This window comes from Myotis yumanensis, unplaced genomic scaffold (genome assembly GCF_028538775.1).
Source record: "Myotis yumanensis isolate MYYU_CA2020_CCGP unplaced genomic scaffold, mMyoYum1.0.hap1 SCAF_23, whole genome shotgun sequence".
Lineage (NCBI taxonomy): Eukaryota > Metazoa > Chordata > Mammalia > Chiroptera > Vespertilionidae > Myotis > Myotis yumanensis.
In genome coordinates this window covers 7189986-7210499 of record NW_027223774.1, presented here as the reverse complement: position 1 = coordinate 7210499, position 20514 = coordinate 7189986, and the positions used below count along the sequence as shown (strand labels likewise).

The 20514-nt window shown below is 42.4% G+C and overlaps 1 protein-coding gene across 1 annotated transcript; it reads left to right on the top strand.

The window, feature by feature from the left end:
• Positions 1-845: 845 nt before the first annotated feature.
• LOC138999675 (zinc finger protein 256-like) lies at positions 846-18579 on the top strand. Its single transcript, XM_070401863.1, has 3 exons — positions 846-927; positions 1778-1904; positions 9536-18579. Exons 1-3 carry the CDS (start codon positions 895-897, stop codon positions 11281-11283), a joined length of 1908 nt encoding a protein of 635 aa, XP_070257964.1. The 5' UTR covers positions 846-894; the 3' UTR covers positions 11284-18579.
• The last annotated feature ends 1935 nt before the right edge of the window (positions 18580-20514 follow it).

Here is a 20514-nt window from a genome sequence, read left to right as displayed (position 1 = left end):
CTGCAGACCGAAGGGTCGATTCTGGTCAAGGGCACATGCCCAGGTTGTGGGCTCCATCCCCAGTAGGGGGAGTGAGTGAGGCAGCTGATTGGTGATTCTTATCATTGATGTTTCTCTCCCTCCATCTCCCTTCCTCTCTAAAAAATCAATTTAAAAAAAATGACAACTTTCTTTAGGCATTTTCAAGATGTCTCTTTCATAGGATATGACATTGCTTTCTTTCTTTTTTATCCTCATCTGAGGATATTTTTCCATTGATTTTTAGAAAGCGTGGAAGAGAGAGGGAAAAAAAGAGAGAAACATCAATGTGTGAGGAACACATGGATTGGTTGCTTCCTGCATTTGTCCAGACCTGGAACCCGCCAGGGAGGAACCTGCAACCTAGGTACCTACCTGCCCTTGCCCGGAATCCAACCGGGACCCTGCGGTCCGCAGGCCGAGGCTCTATCCACTGAGCCAAACTGGCTAGGGCAGGAGATGCCATTTCTTAGGCCCTCCGTTTTTTTCCTCCTGGAGTTGGATGGAAAAACCCTAGATCACCGCCTTGGATTCTTATTAGGCAAGTTACCAGGAACGCCACGAGTGGCACCCGAGCTTATCCAATGAGCGGTCAGAAAAGGCGTTTCCTATGCAGCTCAGACGCAGAGGCGGGACTTCCGGCGTCTTCCTCACTGCGGCCTATTTTCTCCCGAGAATCAGCCTCCGGGTTGCTGAGTCCGGGTGAAGATATCCCAACGGAGAAGGCGGTAGAGTCCCGATCCTCACAGCACAAACAAGGATTTTAAACTCCGCCTCGATTCCCTGGGGGCCTGCGCCAGGGCCGGGGCAGGAACCGCCCTGCCCGCAGCCGCTGCTGCTCCCGCTGCTCCCGCCCCGATCCGCCCACAGAGCGCAATGGCGGCGCCGGCGCTGAGGCGCGGGGCCGAGGTGAGTTTGTGTCCCCCGAGCCCCCACCGCGTCCTCACACCGAACAGGACAGTCCGGGTGCGGGCGCCTGTCCCGCCCTGCAGCTCAGTCCCGCGTGGAGGACCGTGAGGAAGGCGGAGGGGAGAGAGGAGTGTTGTGGCTTCTGAGGACACAGCAAGTGCAGGGCAGAGAGGACGGGGGTGACTTGCATCTGAAGGTCCCTGAGGATGTGGCTGTGAGTATTGACGGAAAGATCAGAGGCTGCAGGGAGGACGGCACAGACTCGGGGCTTTCCCGGCTGTGGGTCCATCAGGGGCCTGGGGTGGGCCTGGATCCGGCTGGACTACAAGCTCTCTACACGCCTTATGCCAAGTTCATGGGTGAGTCCAGCGAGACCCAGTGGCATTGGAGCAGGAAGGGGGCAGAGCTGAGGGAGTGAACCTGGGATCTGAACATGGGAAGGGGATAAACATTACCCAGTGGTGTGCACATCTGGAGGAAGTGTGAGCTGATGGTCCCGGGACCTGCTGTGGGGACTTAAAGGTGAAGCATAAACCGACACTTGGCTTTGTCTTGGAGGCAGGATCTAGGAGACTGCAGTGGTGTTGCTTGGCAGGAAGGCTGGGGCCCTGCAGGCATCGCCCAGACCTTAAATGGCATTGCTCCCTCCCCTCCTGTCTCCCAGTTCTTCCCACCCAGCCTAGCTGTTCTTGCTGAGGGCAGTAATAGTGATTAATGGGACTTGACCCGAGATCAGCCAGCCTTAGAGTTAGGCCCTGGAAGAGGTTGAAGGTGTAGAAGGTGTGTAAGGAGTAGGATGGCAGCTTCTCAGAAAACACAGCTCTGGTTTCAATTGTCTCCATTCTGACAGGTTGGCGTGACCTTTGAGGACATTGCCCTGTACTTCTCCAGGGAGGAATGGAGCCTCCTTGATGAGGGTCAGAGACAGCTGTACCTGAATGTGATGCTGGAGAACTTTGAACTTCTATCCTCGCAGGGTAAGACCCTCACTGTCACCAGTGACCTGGACTTCGGTTTGAGATTTCCCAGGCCCCATCCCCCAGGGTGTGCTCTGTCCCCCCAGGTAGACTGTGGTACTGCTTGATTTTCCAGTTTCCTGGGTAGTTGCTGTCCTGGGGAGGGTGTGTCTGTTTCCACTGCTCCGTTCTATTCCTGAAGTCCCAATAGTCCCCGCTGCACTAAATTCACAGGGAAGGACTTATTGTTGGTAGTGTTACAGGAAGCCTCAAAGATTCCACCTTGATCAGTGAGGAAAGCATTTTCTATATTCCTGTTGGTCATTTGTACATATTTTTTGAAGAATTGTCTCTACATCCTTATCGTGTTTATTAACTATAGTTTTTGGTTAAAGAGTCTTTTGATTATCTTGTATATTTTATATGTTAATTGCTTATTACACATAGGAACACATATTTCTGCATGTGCCTAATTGTGGTTTGTAGATATTGCCCACCCCCTCTTCTCTTTTTTGCAAATTCCATGTTATTGGAAAACCTGCATTCAGCAGGTCTAGTGCCACCATTTTTCTAACAAGCTCAAATGCTGGTTGCCAGTGTTTAGCAATCAGGTATGTTTTAAGTTATATAGAGTTGTTGTTTTTGAAACATTTAGTGTGTTGTTACTAACCTGTAGTATAGTGTTAGCATATCTTTATTATTCACTGGAAATTTCAACTATTTGTGTGAATTTCTGTCTGTATTGCAATATTCACTTTATTGTGCTGATCTGAACTCAATGCACAATATCTCCAAGTGATTCCTTAATAGGATTTGGAGTATTTTCCCCCATCCTCTAGATTGCCTTTATTTCATTTTGTTTATTGCTGTTGTGCTGTGAAGCTTTTTTTTTTTGCAATCTGGACTGTTTATTTTTTCTATTTTGCCTGGTGGTTGGTGTCACATTCAGAAAATCCTGTCCAAAACATATCTCCAAAATGTATTCTCTAGGTTGTCCTGAGGAGTTTTAAGTTTTAGGGCTGACATTTAATTCTGTCATGTAGGTTGAGTTAAATTTTATCAGTGGTGTCAAGTTTTGTTGTTTTACATATGAATATCCATTTTTACCATCACCATTCATTGAAGAAACTATCTTTCCTTTCTTCTATGTCTTGCAGCTTTGACAAAGATTACTGGAACCTATGTGCCTGGATTTATTTCTGTGTTATCTGTTCTATTTCTTTTTTATTTCTTTATTTATTTCAGAGAGGAAGGGAGAAGGAGAGAGAGAGAAACATCAATGATGAGGGAGAATCATTGATCGGCTGCCTCCTGCACACCCCTTACTGGGGATCAAGTCCGCAACCTAGGCATGTGCCCTTGGCCGGAATCGAACCTGGGACCCTTCAGTCCGCAGGCTGACGCTCTATCCACTGAGCCAAGCTGGTTAGTAGGGCTATCTGTTCTGTTCTATTGATCTCTGTGTCTATGTTTTTCCAGTAACACACTGTTTCTTTATTTTTCCTTTGAAATAAATTGAATTCAGGAAGTGTGATGCTACCAGCTTTGTTCTTCCTCAGGATTGCTTTTGCTATTCGAGGTCTTTTGGTTCTATACATTTCAACATTCTCTTTTCATTTCTTTGTAAAATACCATTGGAGTTATCATCAGGATTGCATTTAATATGTAGATTGCTTGCATATTGTAGAAATCTTCATGATACTTCATTTCCTTTTTTTCCCCATATATTTTTATTGATTTTAGAGAGGAATAGAGAGGGTGGGAGAGAGAGATAGAAACATTGATAAGAGAGATTCATTGATCAATTGCCTCCTGCACACCCCCCACTGGGGATCGAGCCTGAAACCAAGGCATGTGCCTTTGACTGGAATCGAACCCGGGACCCTTCAGTCCTCAGGCTGATGCTCTCTCCACTGACCTAAACCAGCTAGAGCAAGATACTTCATTTTCAAATCCATGAACACAAGATGTCTTTCCACTTATTTGGATTTTCTTCTGTTTCTTCCGTCATTGTCATACAGTGTTCAATATACAGACGTTTCATCATTTTGGTTGAATTTATTCCTGAGTATCTCATTGTTTTCAGTGCTATTGTAAATTTGAATATCTTCATTTCTCTATCATAAGATTTTATTGTGCGTTTGTAGAAGTGGAACTAATGTGTGCATGTTGATTTTTGCATTGTGAAACTTCTGAATTTAATCAATTATTTAGTTAAATATATATTTTATTGATTTTTTAGAGAGAGGAAGGGCGAGGGATAGAGAGAAACATCGATGAGAGAGAGACATCGATCAGCTGCCTCCTGCACACTCCCCACTGGGGATGTGCCCGCAACCAAGGTACATGCCCTTGACCAGAATTGAACCCAAGATCCTTGAGTCCGCAGGCCAATGCTCTATCCACTGAGCCAAACTGGTTAGGGCTGAATTTAATTATTTTTTAATTCACACTGGAATAGTGAAAATATTTTTACCATTGATTTTTTTTTATTATTTTTTTTAAAGAGAGAGAGTGAAAGGAAGAGGAGGTAGGGGGGCGGGGGGAGAAGGAGGAACATTGATGTGACCGAGACACATCGATTGGTTGCCTCCCACAGGTGCCCTTATTGGGAGCAGGGATCCAACGTGCAATCCAGGTACCTGCCCTTGACTGGAAATTGAACCTATGACTCTCCAGTGCGCAGGCCGACACTCTCACCACTGAGCCACAATGGCCAGGGCTATTTATTCTTTAAATTTTTTTCTTATTTATTTATTTATATTTAAAATATATTTTAATTGATTTCAGAGTGGAAGGAAGGGAAAGAGAGAGAGAAACATCAATTAAGAGAGAAAATAATTGATTGGCTGCCTCCTATACACCTCTGGTGACCAAGCCCACAACTTGTGCATGTGCCCTGACGAGAAATCCAACAGTGACCTCCTAGTTTATGAGTTGATGCTCAATCACCAAGCCATACTGGTTGGCCTTTATTTATTTATTTCCAATTTTTTTGATTTCAAGAAGAACAATTTTAAATATAAAGTCACATGCAATAAACCTTAATATTTCAAGAAAAACGATTTTAAATATGATGTTACATGCAATAAACAAATTATTTAAGAAAAATGGTCTTACATATAGTAATATTACATGCAATAAACATATTTCAAGAACAAAAGAATTTTAAGTATAATAATATTACCTGAACTGTACTAACATAGTATGGTATCACAAAAGTTGTAGGAAATATTAAAAATCTGCAAATAACAGGATTACTTCTATTATATTCTAGTATATTTTTCCCCCTCTGGTTCTATTTTTGTTCATCAATTTAGGTGTTCATTATATTCCACAAATGAGTGAGATCATATGATATTTATCTTTCTCCAACTGGGTTATTTTGCTTAGCATGATGCTTTAAAGTTTATTTTGTCGGATATGAGTATTGCTACTCCAGATTTTTTTTTTCTTTTCCATTTGCATGGAAAAATTTTTTTCTTTCCCTTCACTTCCATCCTGTGTGTGTCTTTTGTTTTGAGGTGGGTCTTTTGTAGACAGCATATAGTTGGGTCATGTTTTTGTATCCGTTCAGTTACCCTACACCTTTTGATTGGAGCATTTATTCCATTTAAATTTAGGGTTATTATTGAAAGGTACCTTATAGCCATTTTAATTCTGTATGGCTAGGTTTCTCTCTGTGTTTCTTCTTCTCAGCAATCCCTTTAGAATCTCTTGTAATGCTAGTTTGGTGTTGATGAACTCCTTGAGCCTTTTTTTGTCTGGGAAGCTCTTTATTTGACTGTCTATTTTGAATGATAGCCTTGCTAGATATAGTAAACTTGGTCTCAGATCCTTGCTTTCCATTACCTTGAGTACTTCATGCCATTCCCTTCTGGCCTGAGGAGTTTCTGATGAGAAATCAGGTGTCAGCCTTTGTAGGTAACAATTTTCTTTTCTCTTGCTGCCTTTAAGATTCTCTCTTTGTCTTTAATTTTTGGCATTTTAATTATGATGTGTCTGGGCATGGGTTTGTTTTGGTCTTCTTGCCTGGGGTTCTCTCTGCCTCCTGAACTTGTGTGACTTTTTCCTTTACCAGGATATGGAAGTTTTCTACGATTATTTCTTCAAACACCTTCTCTATTCCTTTCTCCCTTTCTGCCTCTTCTGGCACACCTACTATTCTAATATTGTTATGTTTCACATTGTCCCACAGCTCCTTTAACCTGTCCTCCTGTTTTTTAGTTGTTTTTTCTTTTTGGTTCTCTAATTGAGTGATATTTTCAACTGTCTTCTAATTCACTGATTCGATCCTCAGCTTCCCCTAATCTGCTATGTATTCCTTCCAATGTGTTCTTTATTTGCGTTATGTCATTCTTTATCTCAGACTGTTCTTTTTTCATAGTTACTATATCTTTTTTCATACTGTTGAGCATTTTTAACATCATTACTCTCAATTCTGTTTCCGATAAATTTCTTATCTCTGCTTCATTTATCTCTTCTTCTGAAGAATTCACTAGTTCTTTCATTTGTGGGTTGTTTCTTTGTTTCCTCATGTTGGTTGTCTGTTTGGGTTTGTGACTATGTTTTAGGTAGATCCTCTATTTCTCTCAATCTCTAGTGCAGGACAGTGCAGGCTGTTTCTGACTAATTGGATCAGGCAAAGACTCAAAGCCTCCAGAAATGCCTCTGCCTTCAGACTGATAGGATTCTGACTTGAATTGCCAACAGGCAATTGTCCTTCAGGTGTGGTGAGAGTTTTTTTCAACAGGGTGGGGCAGTTGCTTCAGCCTGGAGGCTGTTACTTCTTTTTTAAAATAATATTTTTATTGCTTTCAGAAAAGAAGGGAGCGAGAGAGAAAGAAACATCCATGATGAGAGAGAATCATGGCTTGGCTGCCTCTTGCACATCCCCTACTGGGGGTCGAGCCCACAACCCGGGCATGTGCCCTTCACTGGGAATTGAACCAGGACCCTTTGGTCCTCAGGCCAACGCTCTGTTCACTGAGCCAAACTGGCTAGAGCTAACTGTTATTGTCTTCCCCCCAGGCAAGGCAAATGTCTGTGTGGGAAAGATGTCGTTCCCTGAGTGAGGGAGTGACTCAGTCCAGGGAACTTGGTCTGTATGCCTTCTGAGCTCTATCCTCTGAGTCCCCAGGCCTGGCTTCTGCTCTCACAGCTCCAGTCCACTGCACATGCCCTCTGCCAGAGCACTAGGTGGGTGGCTCCACAGGGAATTTTTGTGTGTTGGTCCTTTAAGAGGATGCCTGAGTTTTCAGCTGTAACTTCCTGGCAGACACCACCCCACTGCTTTTCACAGCTAGATGTTATATGTGGGTACCCTCCTCAGTTTTGGTGCTCTCTGCTGGGGAGCCCAGCTTAGGGATTAGATCCCAGAGTTCTCAGTGGCATCCCCCCACAGCTGAGATATCTCTCTGGGACTTCAGTTACAGTTTGTGGATGCCCAGCCAGCACTTTTGCGTCTCTGCCCTTCCTGCAGTCTCTGTGTGTTCTCCACCTTCGGCCCTTGGGTATCAGGGTTCTCTCCTGCGAGTTTTCTATTGATTATTCAGGAAGCCTTTCCATATTTCAGTTGTAATTCCAGCTTGTTCCTGGGAGCATGTCCGTGCAGCATCCTCCTTCTCTGCCGCCATTTTTCATCTCTGGGCTTTATTTATTGATTTCAGACATAGGAAGGGAGACAGAGAGAAAGAGGGAAACATTGATCTGCTGTTCTACCCTTCTATTCATTCACTGGCTGTCCCCCTGCATGTGCCCTGATGGGGGATTGAATCCACAACCTTGATGCATTGGGAACATATTTTCACCAACTGAGTCACCTTGCCAAGGCTCTGTATTTGCTTATTAATTTCAGAATTTTATAGTAGGATCTTGATAATTTTCTCTATGTAAGGTCATGTCATCTGCCAACATCTCTTATGATGTATTGTGGTTCATAGTGTCAGATGTAATGTAATTGGCTATCCTGAAACTCCTATTTATTTATTATTGATTTCTGATAAAGCGGAATAGAGATAGGGAGACAGAGAGAGAGAGAGATAGAGAAACATCAGTGTGAGGAGATATATCAGTTGGCTACCTTCTTCACGCACCCAAACTAGAAATGGAACCCATATCCTGATATGTGCCCAGACCGGGAATTGAACCCCAGACCCTTCTGTACGCAAGACAATACTACAACCAACTAAGTGACACCGGCCAGGGCTTCCTGTGTGTGTGTGTGTGTGTGTGTGTTTTAAAGTTTATTTTTATTGACTTAAGAGAGGAAGGGAGAGGGCGAGTGAGTTAGAAACATCAATGATGAGAGAGGGGCATGCCCCCTACTGGGGATTGAACCTGCAACCGGGGCATGTGCCCTTGACTGGAATAGGACCTGGGACTGTTCATTCCGTAGGCTGACACTCTATCCACCGAGCCAAACTGGCTAGGGCCTTTTCTGTGGTTTTTAGAAACAAAATTTCCAGTATTTTTCAAAGAATAGGCTACTAGGGTCAATTATAGCATAAACACAGTAGCTGATAGATTCAACTCTGACCTTGTTTTTGACCATAAGTATCTTTAAATATATTGGTTCACCCAGTCTTTCCCCTCATCCTTTCTGTTTAGTTCTCCTTTATTTGTATTCTGTATTACTGTTTGTACGTACTCATTGTACTATTATTCCCGTTTCCTGTGGGGTTTTTGTTCATGGATAGCTGTCTACTTACACTGGGATGGGGAACGATTCTCATATCTCTGATTCTGCCCTCTTGTTGATGTCACTCACATAGGTCTTTTTGCTGTGGTCTATTTTGTGCTTTGTTGTTCTACCACAGTGTTGACCATCCTTTTCAGTGTTTCTTTTAAGATTCCTATTGTCTTTATCCCATGTAATGGCTCAACTGGGATTTAAGGGCAAGAATCATTTATGCATCACAGAAGAAACATGGCTTTAAGAATGTCAGGTTGAACTCAGAGGCATGTTTTTCCTTGATGAAGGGCTATTAGAAAGGGTTCGATGGCAGAGCTTATTAAGGTCATAAGTAGGGACCCATTTTGTTCAACAGTATTTTGTTGCAATTGCCCATTCCTCACCCCATTCTACTTGTTCTTGCTTATCGTTAACACTTTGCCAACTACTCAGTTCTAATAGTGATCATTTCTACTTGGATTCCCAGCCTATTGATAACCTTAACCTCTCTACACTGCACTGCTACCTCTTTCACGGGTCTCTCTTAACTGCAAACCAACGTTGGTCCATGCCTACAGAGCTTCAGAGTGCACACATATTATTGTATTCTCCTTGAGCATCATGTGCTCTGGTAAAATTGACTTTTATGGGTTTGAGCACATTCAAATTATTCTACACAAACTCAGGTCCCCAGCATGAAAAGTCCTAAAGAAAGTTGTTTGTGGAGGATCGATGAGTAGAGCCTTCCTCTCTTATTTGTATCCCATCCTGTGCTTCTGTTTCTCCCTTGGTGAGATTTTCACCATTGACTGACCTTTGGGGCCAAGTAATGTATACCAGCCATTTCCTCAGCGTCTAACTCACTTTTCTTAAAAATCATTCTATGGAATCATGGTCATGACAGATAAACAATTATGGTGAAGATACTATTTTTTTTCTAAGGTCAACATATACCTCACCAGCGTTTCCTTTTGTTCAGGTTGCTGCTGTGGAGCAGAGAATGTGGAGGCACTGACTGAACAGAACATTTCTGTAAGAGTGTCACAGGCAAGGAATCCCAAGTTAGCCTTGTCTTCCTTGAAGAGCCACCCCTGTGAGAGTTGTGGACTAGTCTTGAGGAACATTTTCCACTTGATTGAGCTGCAGGAAACTCAGCAGATCCATGTACTATTGAGGTGTGGGGCATGTGCAAAACGATTTTTTTTCAGTGCAACATTTCACCAGCACCAGGAGAAGCACTTTAGAGAGAAGCCTTTTATTAGAGGTGTGGACAGGATCTCACTTGCAAAGAGCTGCAGTTTCAACGTGTCCCAGAAGCATGTAACCTGTGTGCAAGTTGGGCAAGGCATCCTTACTGGGTCAGGACATCTCCCCCCAAAGGCTGCTCAGACCAGGGACAGGCCAAATGAAATCTCAACATGTGAGGTGACCCTCCAAAGGACTAAAAATTATTACATTAGGAAAGAGTATAAGAAAGCCATTGGCTGCAACCGCGTGTTTGTTCAGGATAGGAATGTTCATACTGGAAGAGTGGGTTTTGTGTGCCGTGAATGTGGAAAATATTTTAGCAGAATTTCTAGTTTTTGTTATCATCAGAGATTTCACAGTAGAGAAAGGCCTTATGAGTGCAGTGAATGTGGGAAATCTTTTACCAGTAGCACTGGACTCCATTATCATCAGAGATTTCACACTGGAGAAAAGCCTTATAAGTGCCGTGAATGTGGGAAATCTTTTACCAGTAGCACTGGACTCCGTTATCATCAGATATTTCACACAGGAGAAAGGCCTTATAAGTGCAGTGAATGTGGGAAATCTTTTAGCAGGATATATTACCTTCGTTGTCATCAGAGAATTCACACTGGAGAAAGGCCTTATAAGTGCCATGAATGTGAAAAATCTTTTACCAGTAGCAATGGCCTCCGTTATCATCAGAGATTTCATACAGGAGAAAGGCCTTTTGAGTGCAATAAATGTAAGAAGTTTTTTATCGGGGTCACTGGCCTTCATTATCATCAGAGAGTTCATAATGGAGAAAGGCCTTATAAGTGCAGTGAATGTGGGAAAACTTTTATGAGTAGCACTGGCCTCCGTTATCATCATTTATTTCACACAGGAGAAAGGCCGTATGAGTGCAATGAATGTGGGAAATCTTTTACCAGGATCTACTACCTCCGTTATCATCAGAGAGTTCACACTGGAGAAAGGCCTTATGAGTGTCATGAATGTGGTAAATCTTTTACCAGTAGCAATGGCCTCCGTTACCATCAGAGATTTCACACAGGAGAAAGGCCTTATGAATGCAGTAAATGTGGAAAAGTTTTTACTGGGTTCACTGGTCTTCATCATCATCAGAGAGTTCACACTGGAGAAAGGCCTTATGAATGCAGTGAATGTGGTAAAGCTTTTACCAGTGGCACTGGCCTCCGTTATCATCGGAGATTTCACACAGGAGAAAAGCCTTATAAGTGCAGTGAATGTGGGAAATCTTTTACCAGTAGCACTGGCCTTCGTTATCATCTGAGATTTCACACAGGAGAAAGGCCTTATGAGTGCAGTGAATGTGGGAAGTCTTTTTCCAGGATCTATACCCTTCGTTGTCATCAGAGAATTCACAGCGGGGAAAAGCCTTACCAGTGCAGTGAATGTGGAAAATCTTTTGCCAGTAGAAATGGCCTCCGTTATCATCAGAAATCTCACAGTGGAGAAAGGCTTTATGAGTCCAGTTAATATGGGAAATCTTTTACCTGGATCCATGGCTTTTGTGATCATCAGAGTTCAACTGGAGAAAGGCCTTATGAGTGCAGTGAATGTGTGAAATCATTTAGCCAAAATTCTAATCTTTCTCTGCACTAAAGAGTTCAATGAAAGGGAGGTCTTAGATTTGTAGGAAATGTACAGATTTTTAGTTCAGTCTTAACAATTTTGTATGAAACTCTTCATGAAGCCTTATTTTTCTCATATATCCAACCATCAACTGTAGGGAGATTCACTATGAATTTTGCTCATGTGAAAAAACGTGAGTCCAGGTTGCATTTTGTAATTTAGCCAGATATGTCTTGCCAGATCTATGTCACTGCATATTTCTGTTGCTGAAGCTATTTCACCGGTACCCAGAGATTGCATGAGTCATCATATTAGTGTATTTGGGGAGGTAACTTCTTTGATTTGAGAAAATTAGGAGCTGCCTGAGCTTACAGGGGTGGGCAAACTTTTTGACTGGAGGGCCACAATGGGTTCTTAAACTGGACCGGAGGGCCGGAACAAAAGCATGGATGGAGTGTTTGTGTGAACTAATATAAATTCAAAGTAAACATCATTACATAAAAGGGTACGGTCTTTTTTTTTTTTTTTTTAGTTTTATTCATTTCAAACTGCCGGAGGGCCATAGTTTGCCCGTGGCTGGCTTAGAAGGTCTCATTCTTTTTTTTTTTTTTTTTTTTTTTTTTAATCCTCACCCGAGGCTATTTTGCCATTGATTTTTTTTTTTTTTTTTTTAAAGAGAGAATGGAAGGGAGGGGGAAGAGACAGAACCATTCATGTGAGAGAGACACACCAATTGGTTGCCTCCTGCATGCAGTTCTACTAGGGAGGGGGATCAAACCTTCAACCGAGCTACGTGCCCTTGACCATAATTGAACCTGGCACCCTTCGGTCCGAAGGTGTACGCTCTATCCACGGAGCCAAACAGGCCTGGGCTTTTTAAAAAAAATTATTTAAATGTTTTCATTGATTTTTAGAGAGGAAGGAAGAGGTTTAGAGAGAGAGAAACAACAATAAGAAAGGAACATCATCAATTGGCTGCTTCCTGCACACCCCCATTGGGGATTCAGCGCGCAGCCCAGGATGTCTATTACTGGAAATCAAAAGGGGGACTTCTTGGTTCCTAGGAAGACACTCAGCTGCTGAGCCATACCATCTGGGGCATTGCTTTCACTCTGACTAGTTGGCATATGAACCTGACTCAGTGTTGTCCCCAAAGAACATCCCCTGAGTTCAGCTAGCAAATACTGCCTTTCCCAATAACGTACTTTTTCCATTTAACAGTGATGAACTTTTTGAGTGTCCAAGTCACCCATGAAAGAACTGCCAGACTCATGTTCATTTCGTTAGTAAAATATTGAAGGCCACGCCCCGCCAGTATGGATCAGTGATTGAACATCAACCTGTGATCCAGGAGGTCAGGGTTCGATTCCCATCAGGGCACATGCCTGGGTTGCTGACTCCATCCCCATTGTGCGGTGTGCAGAAGGCAGCCAGTCAGTGATTCTCTCTCATCAATGTTTCTATCTCCTTTCCTCTCTGAAATCAATATATATATATATATATATATATATATATATATACACACACACACACACATATGCATATATATATATTTTTAAATATATTTTTATTGATTTCAGAGAGGGAGGGAGAGGAAGGGAGAGACAGAAACATCAGTGATGAGAGAAAATCGCCGATTGGCTGCCTCCTGCACACCCCCCTACTGGGGATTGAGCCCGCAACTCAGGCAAGTGCCCTTGACCAGAATCGAACCTGGGACCCTTCAGGCTGCAGGCTGACGCTCTATCCACTGAGCCAAGTTGGCTAGTACTCAATAAAAATATTTTTTAAAAAATATTGAAGGCCTTTTTTTCTAAGTCTTTAATCTTGGTGTTCTCTTTATTCTGTCAGCTAGTTTATAAGCATATTTGGGCTCTACAAGCATACGAGGTGAACAACTTTTATGGGAGTTTCTAACTTTCCCTATGAACAATATGGTGCAGAAATTAGCTCTGCAATTTTTGTCCAATTTGCATTGCTGCTCATACTTTCCTAGGAAAGACTGTGGACTCTCCAGTCCTCATGTGAAGCCTGGATTCCGTGAGTCTAGACAACCAAAGATCACTCCAAAGAGGGGATAGCTGTGACAACTTCAACTACGCCTGGAAGCAGCATTAATTTTTTCTTGTTTTTTTCAGAGGCTGCCAATACTTTTGATGGGAATTTCTTGCCCAGGTCTTGTAAAGGGTTTTTTGCCCTAGTATCTACAATTCTGTGGGTGATGGTCACTGGTTGGAGGACCATAGGGGAGAGGGGACCCATGACTGCTACAGAACCACTGGCCTACACTCTGTTGGAAAAGAGTGCTGTCAACTAGATGGAATTTGCCTCTTGTAAACGTGCATCCAGAAATGTTCTGAGGAAAAGACTGCAGGGGGGCATGTACACAGATCTGAGGTTCTCCACGCATGTTTATCTTCTGTGGATGCAGTCATTGTCATTGAATATAATCAAACGTTTCTGTGTGTTTCTGTAGCTTCTCAGACATTCATGTCAGAGCCGTTGGTGCCCTGGCAGAAAAAGAAAGATAGGACATGTGTATATATAGTCCCAGGGATATAGTTTTGTGTTCCAGCCAGTATTTGTGATGGTTTGGGTCAAAGTCCTTTAGGTTGGCTATATTTGCTATTACTTAGGCAAGACTCTTTGACGGGGCATGAGAACAGAGATTGAATATCAAGTTGGCAGACCGGTTTTTTTCAAAAAATGTTGGACATACAATTAAAAAGAAAATCGTGCGCCAATTTGAAGAAGGTCTAATTAGTAAATGCAATGTCAGGTATATTTGATGAGTCTTCGCATGCATGCAACTGAAACCAGTACCATAGTCACAATACCAACCATATCTGTCTCTGAATTTACTTCATGTTCTTTATCAATCTCTCTGCCCTTCACAGCTTTCCGAGTAACCATAGATTTATACTCCATTTTAATAGATATCTTTGCAATTTCTAAGTTTCATATGATGGGAATCAGCATTTTTTTCAGCTTTTATTTATGTTGCATAATTGTTTGGAGATTTATACCACAGCCCAGGCGCTGAGGCCACTTGTCAGAAAGGGAATCACAGCAGTACTGTTGGGTAGGAGCCAAGGAGACAAGCAATCTCTTGAAGTCATGAGCAAAATGAAGGAATGCCCTTGCTCCCTCTTTTTCTTTTTTTGTTTTAATTTTTAATTTGCTATATTCGTTTATTAAATATGGTTACTTCTAATTTTTGACTATTTGTAATAAAGCTGCTACAAACATTTCTGAGAAAGGAATGGAGAGGGGATCGCTTCTCAGCCTTTTGGCCAAGATCAAGTGTAGGAATGGAGAGGGAGAGAGAAACATGGATGAGAAAGAGAAACATCCATTGGCTGCTTCCTGAATGCTCCCTACTATGGTTTCAGCCTACGTGTGCCTTGACTGGAAATCGAACCCGTTACCTCCTGGTGCGTGGGTCGACACACAAACACAGCCACACCGACTCACTTGCAGTGGACACTTTTTAATCACACTTTCAGAAGTCCAGTCTCTTGATAATGTAATAACCTGTTGCTTTATAGAATCCCCCCTTTTTCCTGGTCTCCTGTCATGGGGCTTCTTTCACTGGAACAGGTCTCTCAGGAGGACCAGGTGGCATCAGGGTGGGCAGGGTATTTTGGGAGTCCCAAAGCCACTGCAGAAGGAAATAGGGGGGCAGTGATCAGACTCCCCATGCCCTGGGTCATTCATTTTGGATTTGAATCCCAAATTCCCGAATATCATTGGGACATGTCCTCTTCTCTGTGGGCCTCAGTCTTCTCCTCTTATACCCATAAGGTCTGTGGCCTCCTCCTGAGCCGTTAGAGGCGGTCAGCTGCGAAGGTGCCCATTCACAGTCTGACATCTGCCTGCAGCCAGCTGGGCTCTGGCAACTTCAGCCTCTGACTGCTAAGACCTTTCAGGCTGGGCGTCACTCACTCCTCCAGTACTGAGGAGCACCGTTACTTTGCGGTGTGTTTGAGAAAGAAATGGAGCTCAAGACAACCTGCTGACCCACCAGCAGAGAGGCAGGTGCCGTAGGCCCTGAGGTTCTCTCCAGGTGACTCACCAGCGCTCCCTGAATTTCAGTTTACTGAATTTGACATGAAGGTTATGATAGCACTTACCTTGGCCTTTGGGAGTCCAATTTATCATTTTTCTTAAATTCTTTACTGGTTTGGTTACATGTCTAAGGATTCTTGGCCCAACACAAGGTCACAAGAAATATCTCCAGTGTTTGTTTTCTGCAAAATTGTGTGCGCGTGTGTGTGTGTGTGTGTGTGTGTGTGACTATAGGTATGACTCTTTTTTTAGAGCAATTTCGGATTTACAGCAACATTAAGTGCAAAGTATCTAGAGATCCCCACCAATGTCTCACGTTCACTGATCCCCACCAATCAATGTTTCTGTCTCTCCCTCTCCATTCCTCTCTCAGAAATGTTTGTAGCAGCTTTATTGTAAATAATCAAATATTAGAAATAAAAGTGACAAAGTGAGTACTTGTCGATACCAGGATTCCGAGGTTAGCTTTTGGAGCATTTCCTCTCTTGATTCTCACAACAACCTTGTGTGAAACTAATACCGAGTTGCTGGAAAATCCAGGATTAGAGAAATGAAGTCGGTTCTCCAAAGTTTATTCCACAGACCAGTGTCAGAAATAGAGGCTGGATTCCAACCCGGGATTCTGGCTCCAGAACCAGGGACAAGTTCTACCACGGGGGCAGGTACGCTGTTAGGACTAGGGAGGCTCAACTGGAGCTGCTGTTGCCATGGTTGCAGTTAGGATTATTCTCCTAAAATGTCGGAGCACCTCAGTCTTTCAGTGGAGCAGCATCTCTCAGCTCCAGGGGTTTCTCCAGCGGAACCTTCTTTCAGAGTGAGCTGCAGTTTGCCTCTCCTTTGATCCCAGCACAGAGTTTGACCCACAGGAGACCTCGGTAACTTGAGTCGAGTCCGCTCTTTCACCCGCTTCGGGTGTCAGGCTCTAATCCCATCCGCCGTGATGAATTTCATGCCTTAGTTCCACTCTTCACGTGATGCTTGTAGCTGGCACTGACACCTTACAGGCAAGGGGACACCTGGACGGGAATTCTGGGACGTAATATTCGAAAGTGATAAGGAGACCTACAGGATCCTGGTCTCATTGGCAAGTGCTCACCTCTTTTTTCAAGCTAAGGACCCACTGCCCATGTGATTCTGTCTTCTACTTCTGCACCTCCTTTGAGACAGCGGTGCTCACCATGTTTTCCCTGCATATCGGACCTTGTTCTGGACCCACATGCTTCCCAGTCTCCTATGTGTGCATAGGACAATTTTTTCACGTGCTTATAGACAGTCATTTGTTTTCTTTACTGTGTATTCAAGTCTGTCCTCGTTTTGTGAATGGGTTGTTTGTTTTCTTAAATTATTTTGGAAGTTATTTATGTATTCTGTATAGAACTCCTGTATCAGATTATGACTTGCAAATATATTCTCTTCACCTGTGGCTGAGTTTTATTTTTATTTTTTTGGTTTATCATGTCTTTTGATGTGGAAAATTTGATACAAGTCTAATTTATCATTTTACTTTAATTCTTTCCTGGTCTGGTTACAAGTCTAAGAATTCTTTGCCTAACCCAAGGTTACAAGAAATGTCTCTAATGATTGTTTTCTGCTAAATTGTGTGTGTGTGTGTGTGTAACTATAGATTTGACTGTATTTTAGAGCAATTTTAGATTTACAGCTACATTGAGTGCAAAGTATTTAGAAATACCCTAAGCCTCCTATTTGTCCTTTTCATGCAAAACTCCCCCATGTCCACCTCCTGCACCAGAATGCTGCATTTGTTACAATGAGTTAACATATTCGAGCATTAGCACCCAAAGTGCAGAATTGGATTATTGTGTTCACTCTTGGTGTTGTGCATTCTGTGGCTTTTTACAAATGTATAATGACATAGCCACCATTTAGAATCACATAGACTAGTTTGGCTGCTCTAAAAAGCCTCTTGGTTCTGATACATCTGTCCCTTCCCCACAACTCCTGGCAACCAGTGATTATTATTTTTCAAAATATTTTTATTGATTTCAGAAAGGAAGGGAGAGAGAAACGTAGAGGCATTGATCATCTGCCTCCTGCACACCCCACACTGTGGATCAAGCTCACAACCTGAGCATGTGCCCCAACTGGGAATCAAACTGTGACCTCCAGGTTCATAGGTCAATGCTCAACCACTGAGCCATGCCAGTCACGCATACTGTATTCTTACTTTTGCCTTTCTAGAATGTCATACAGTTGGAATATTGGCTTACGATATCGGCTTTTTTCACTTAATAATAGGCATTTATGATTTCTCCTTTACATTGCTTGATAGGTCATTTCTTTTGAGTGCTGAATAATATTCCATTGTCTGTGGCTGCTATAAACATCTGTAATCAGAATTCTGAACGCACTTACATTTTCAACTCATTTTGGTAAATACCAAAGAATGTGGTGGTTGGATTTTATACTTTTTGTTTTGTTTTGTTTTGTAAGAAACTGCCAAACTGACATGTGTAAAACTACGGACATTGCCCTAGAGGGCAAAAGTCTCTGGGGCACAAAATTAAAACAATTTTTGGGCGCTGGCCAGTTTGCTCAGCTCATAGAAACAAAGCGTAGAATGGGGTTACCAGGGGCTGAGGGTGAGGGAAATGGCAAGATGTTGGTCAAAGGATACAAACTTCCTCTTAGTCCTGAGGATTTAATGAACAACATAGTAATTATAATTAATAATATATTATGTATTTAGAAATTTTTAAAAGAGTAGATATGAAATGTGCCTGCCACCAAAAAATGGTAATTATGTAAGGTGATGGCCGTGTCAGCTAACATTACAGTGGCAATCGTACTGCAATGTATAAGTGTATCAAAGCAACACATTGTACACCTTAAACTTACACAATGAAAAAACGAAAATAAAAAAAGATTTAAAAATTTTAAAAATATCTTACACAATGTAATGTATCAGTTATATCCAGTCAATAAAAATAAAAGGAATGAGTTGCTGCCCTTCCCAGTGTGTGCAATGATTGGAGCATCAGCTGAGGCCCTGTGTCATGGGTTCTATTTTCAGTCAATGGCTTGTACTTAGGTTGCGGGTTCGATACCCAGTCCCAGTTGGGGCCTGGGTGGTAAGCAATAAATCAATGTGTTTCTCTCAGGTTGATGTCTCTCTTTCCCCTTCCACTTTGTCTGAAAGTCAGACAAAATATCCTCAGGTGAGGATTAAAAAACAAATCTATATTATTAAATATATTTTTATTTATTGTGTGAGGGAAAGAGAAAAACATCACTCAGTTCCCTCCTTCATGTGCCCTGACTAGGAATCCCACTGGTGACCTTTTGGAGAATGGGACAATGCCCAACCAACTGAACCACACCAGCCAGGGCATTTGTTTGTATGTTTTTTAGTCCTCACCTGAGGAGATGGTTTGTTGTTTTTTCAAAAATATGTTTTATTGATTTTTTACAGAGAGGAAGGGAGAGGGATAGAGAGTTAGAAACATTGATGAGAGAGAAACATTGATCAGCCGCCTCCTGCACACTCCCCACTGGGGATGTGCCCCCAACCAAGGTACATGCCCTTGACCGGAATCGAATCTGGGACCCTTGAGTCCACAGGCCGACGTTCTGTCCACTGAGCCAGACCGGCCAGGGCAAAGATATGGTTTTTAAATTGATTTTTTTAGAGAGAAAAATTGATGTGAGTAGAGAACGTTGCATCCCATAGGCACCCTGTCCACAACTTGGGTGTGTGTCCTAACTGGGAATTGAACCTGTGACCTTTCGGTGTACTGGATGATGCTCCAACCAACCAAGTCACACCCGCCAGGGCTGAATCTCCAGGGGTTTTTTTTGTTTGTTTTCTTTCACAGATCATTTTTATTGAATCTTCACAGTTCTTAGATAATTCCATTGGAGGTGGTCCTAGAGCTTTACTCCACTCATATACAGCAGAACCTGATGTCCTGTTTCTTTTTGCTTCTGTTTCAACCCATAGTAAAATCTTATCCCCTTTTTTGGAAAATATATTTTTATTGATTTCAGAGAGGAAGGAGAGAGAGAGAGAAAGAGAGAAACATCAGTGATGAGAGAGAATAGTTGATCAGCTGCCTCCTCCATGCCCCCTACTGAGGATCGAGCCCACAACCTGGACATGTGCCCTTGACTGGAATCAAACCTGGGACCTTTCCATCTTCAGGCCAACGCTCTATCCACTGAGCCAAACCAGCTAGGGCAAATCTCACCTTTAATTGAATTTTTGTAGCCCTAGTTACGTTGACAAAGATAAAAATTTTATATTGAATTGGATAATTCTAGTCTGCTTCAAATATGTAGAGTTTAGAAATTCAATTTCCATTCAAATAACACTATTCTGCTTTTATTTTTTAATGATTACCACAATATCTCCATTTATTACCCTTTACTTAAAGGTTCCCATATGCCTTTTGAAAAATTTAATTATAAACCTTTATTGTTGAAAGTATTACATATGTCCCTTTATCCCCATTACTCTTCCCCGGACCCCAAGCCTTCACCACCCTATAGTTTGTGTCAATGGGTTATGCATATACACATATGAGTTCATTGGTTGATTTCTCCCCTGAGCTGCCCGCCCCTCTCCAGCCTCCCCTGCATGCCCTCTGAGGTTTGACAGTTTGTTCAATGTTTCCAAGTCTCTGGTTATATTTTTGTTTATCAGTTTATGTTCATTAGATTCCACATAAGAGTGAGCTCATGTGATACTTAGCTTTTTCTGACTGGCTTATTTTGCTTAGCATGATGTTCTCTAGGTCCATCCATGCTGTTGCAAATGGTCAGCGTTCTTTTTTTCTTTCTTTCTTTCTTTTTACAGCTGCGTAGTATTCCATTGTATAGATGTACCACAGCTTTTTAATCCATTAATCTGCTAATGGGCACTTAGGCTTTTTCCAAATCTGAGGTATTGTAATTGTGCTACTATGAACATAGGGGTGCATATGTCCTTTCTGATGGGTGTTTCTGAATTCTTGGGATATGTTCCTAGAAGTGGAATCACTGGGTCAAATGGTAGTTCCATTTTTGATTTTTTGAGGAAATTCAAAACTGTTTTGCACAGAGGCTGCATTA

Coding starts and splice junctions, on each gene's coding strand:
- LOC138999675 (XM_070401863.1), top strand. CDS start 895: ATGGCGGCGCCGGCGCTGAGGCGCGGGGCCGAG. Junction 928..1,777: donor CGCTGAGGCGCGGGGCCGAG/GTGAGTTTGTGT, acceptor CCATTCTGACAG/GTTGGCGTGACCTTTGAGGA. Junction 1,905..9,535: donor TGAACTTCTATCCTCGCAGG/GTAAGACCCTCA, acceptor CCTTTTGTTCAG/GTTGCTGCTGTGGAGCAGAG.